Source organism: Rhincodon typus, chromosome 3, assembly GCF_021869965.1.
Source record: "Rhincodon typus isolate 14 chromosome 3, sRhiTyp1.1, whole genome shotgun sequence".
Classification (NCBI taxonomy): domain Eukaryota; kingdom Metazoa; phylum Chordata; class Chondrichthyes; order Orectolobiformes; family Rhincodontidae; genus Rhincodon; species Rhincodon typus.
In genome coordinates, this window is record NC_063334.1 from 127,407,585 (window position 1) to 127,408,311 (window position 727).

At 60.1% G+C, this 727-nt stretch overlaps 1 protein-coding gene across 6 annotated transcripts in view; it reads left to right on the forward strand.

Moving 5' to 3' along the window:
* Positions 1–427: 427 nt before the first annotated feature.
* Positions 428–727, forward strand: part of nadk2 (NAD kinase 2, mitochondrial) — a 153,674-nt gene continuing 153,374 nt past the window's right edge. For 5 of the 6 annotated variants that reach the window (XR_007261791.1, XR_007261792.1, XM_048595268.1 and 2 more), the window contains exon 1: positions 428–709. Coding sequence is in view for 3 of the 6 variants with exons in the window: in XM_048595268.1 (XP_048451225.1) it covers positions 434–709 (276 nt within the window). In the remaining 3 variants the exon portion in view is untranslated. The remainder of the gene's footprint in view (positions 710–727) is intronic. The other variant, XM_048595271.1, reaches the window with a different exon arrangement.

Genomic DNA, 727 nt, shown 5'->3' on the forward strand with positions numbered 1-727 from the left:
TGCCTAGTCAGCGACACCCTCATCCTGTTAATGAATAAACAAGAAGCTGTTCCAGTACAGTTACAACACTGGTATCTACCCAGCAATGTGGAAAATTGCCCAAGTATGTCCTGTACATAAAAAGCAGGACAAATCCAACCCGGCCAATTACCGTCCCATCAGTCTCCTCTCGATCATCAGGAAAGTGATGGAAGGTGTCAGTAACAGCGCTATCAAGCAGCATCTGCTCAGCAACAACCTGCTCAGTGACGCCCAGTTTGGGTTCCGCCAGGGCCACTCAGCTCCTGACCTCATTACGGCCTTGGTTCAAACATGGACAAAAGAGATGAATTCCAGAGGTGAGGTGAGAGTGACAGAGTGGGTGGGTGGCCTGTCTCTTTAAGAGCAGGACTACATTTCCCAGCATGCTCTCGGCAGGGGTCAGCGCGAGCGCATGCGCGGTGTGGTCCGCGGCCTAGTGCAAGGGGAGGCCGTGGGCTTGAGTCTGGGAGTAAGGCTGCAGGATCCGGCCTGGCCCATGGCTCTGAGCGGGCTCCGCTGGGGCGGGCCGGCTGCGCTGTTGTTGCGGAGAAACGGCCGGGCCCTGTCCCGGGCGACGGCCCCGTTTCGGCCGGGCCGAGTGGCGGTTCTCAGCAAAACCACCCGCTTCGAGTTCGAGCAGGAGCGGGGCCGCGCGGAGGGAGAGCGGCGGAGGGAGCTCCGGGAGAGGGTGAGGGCCCGGGGCGGG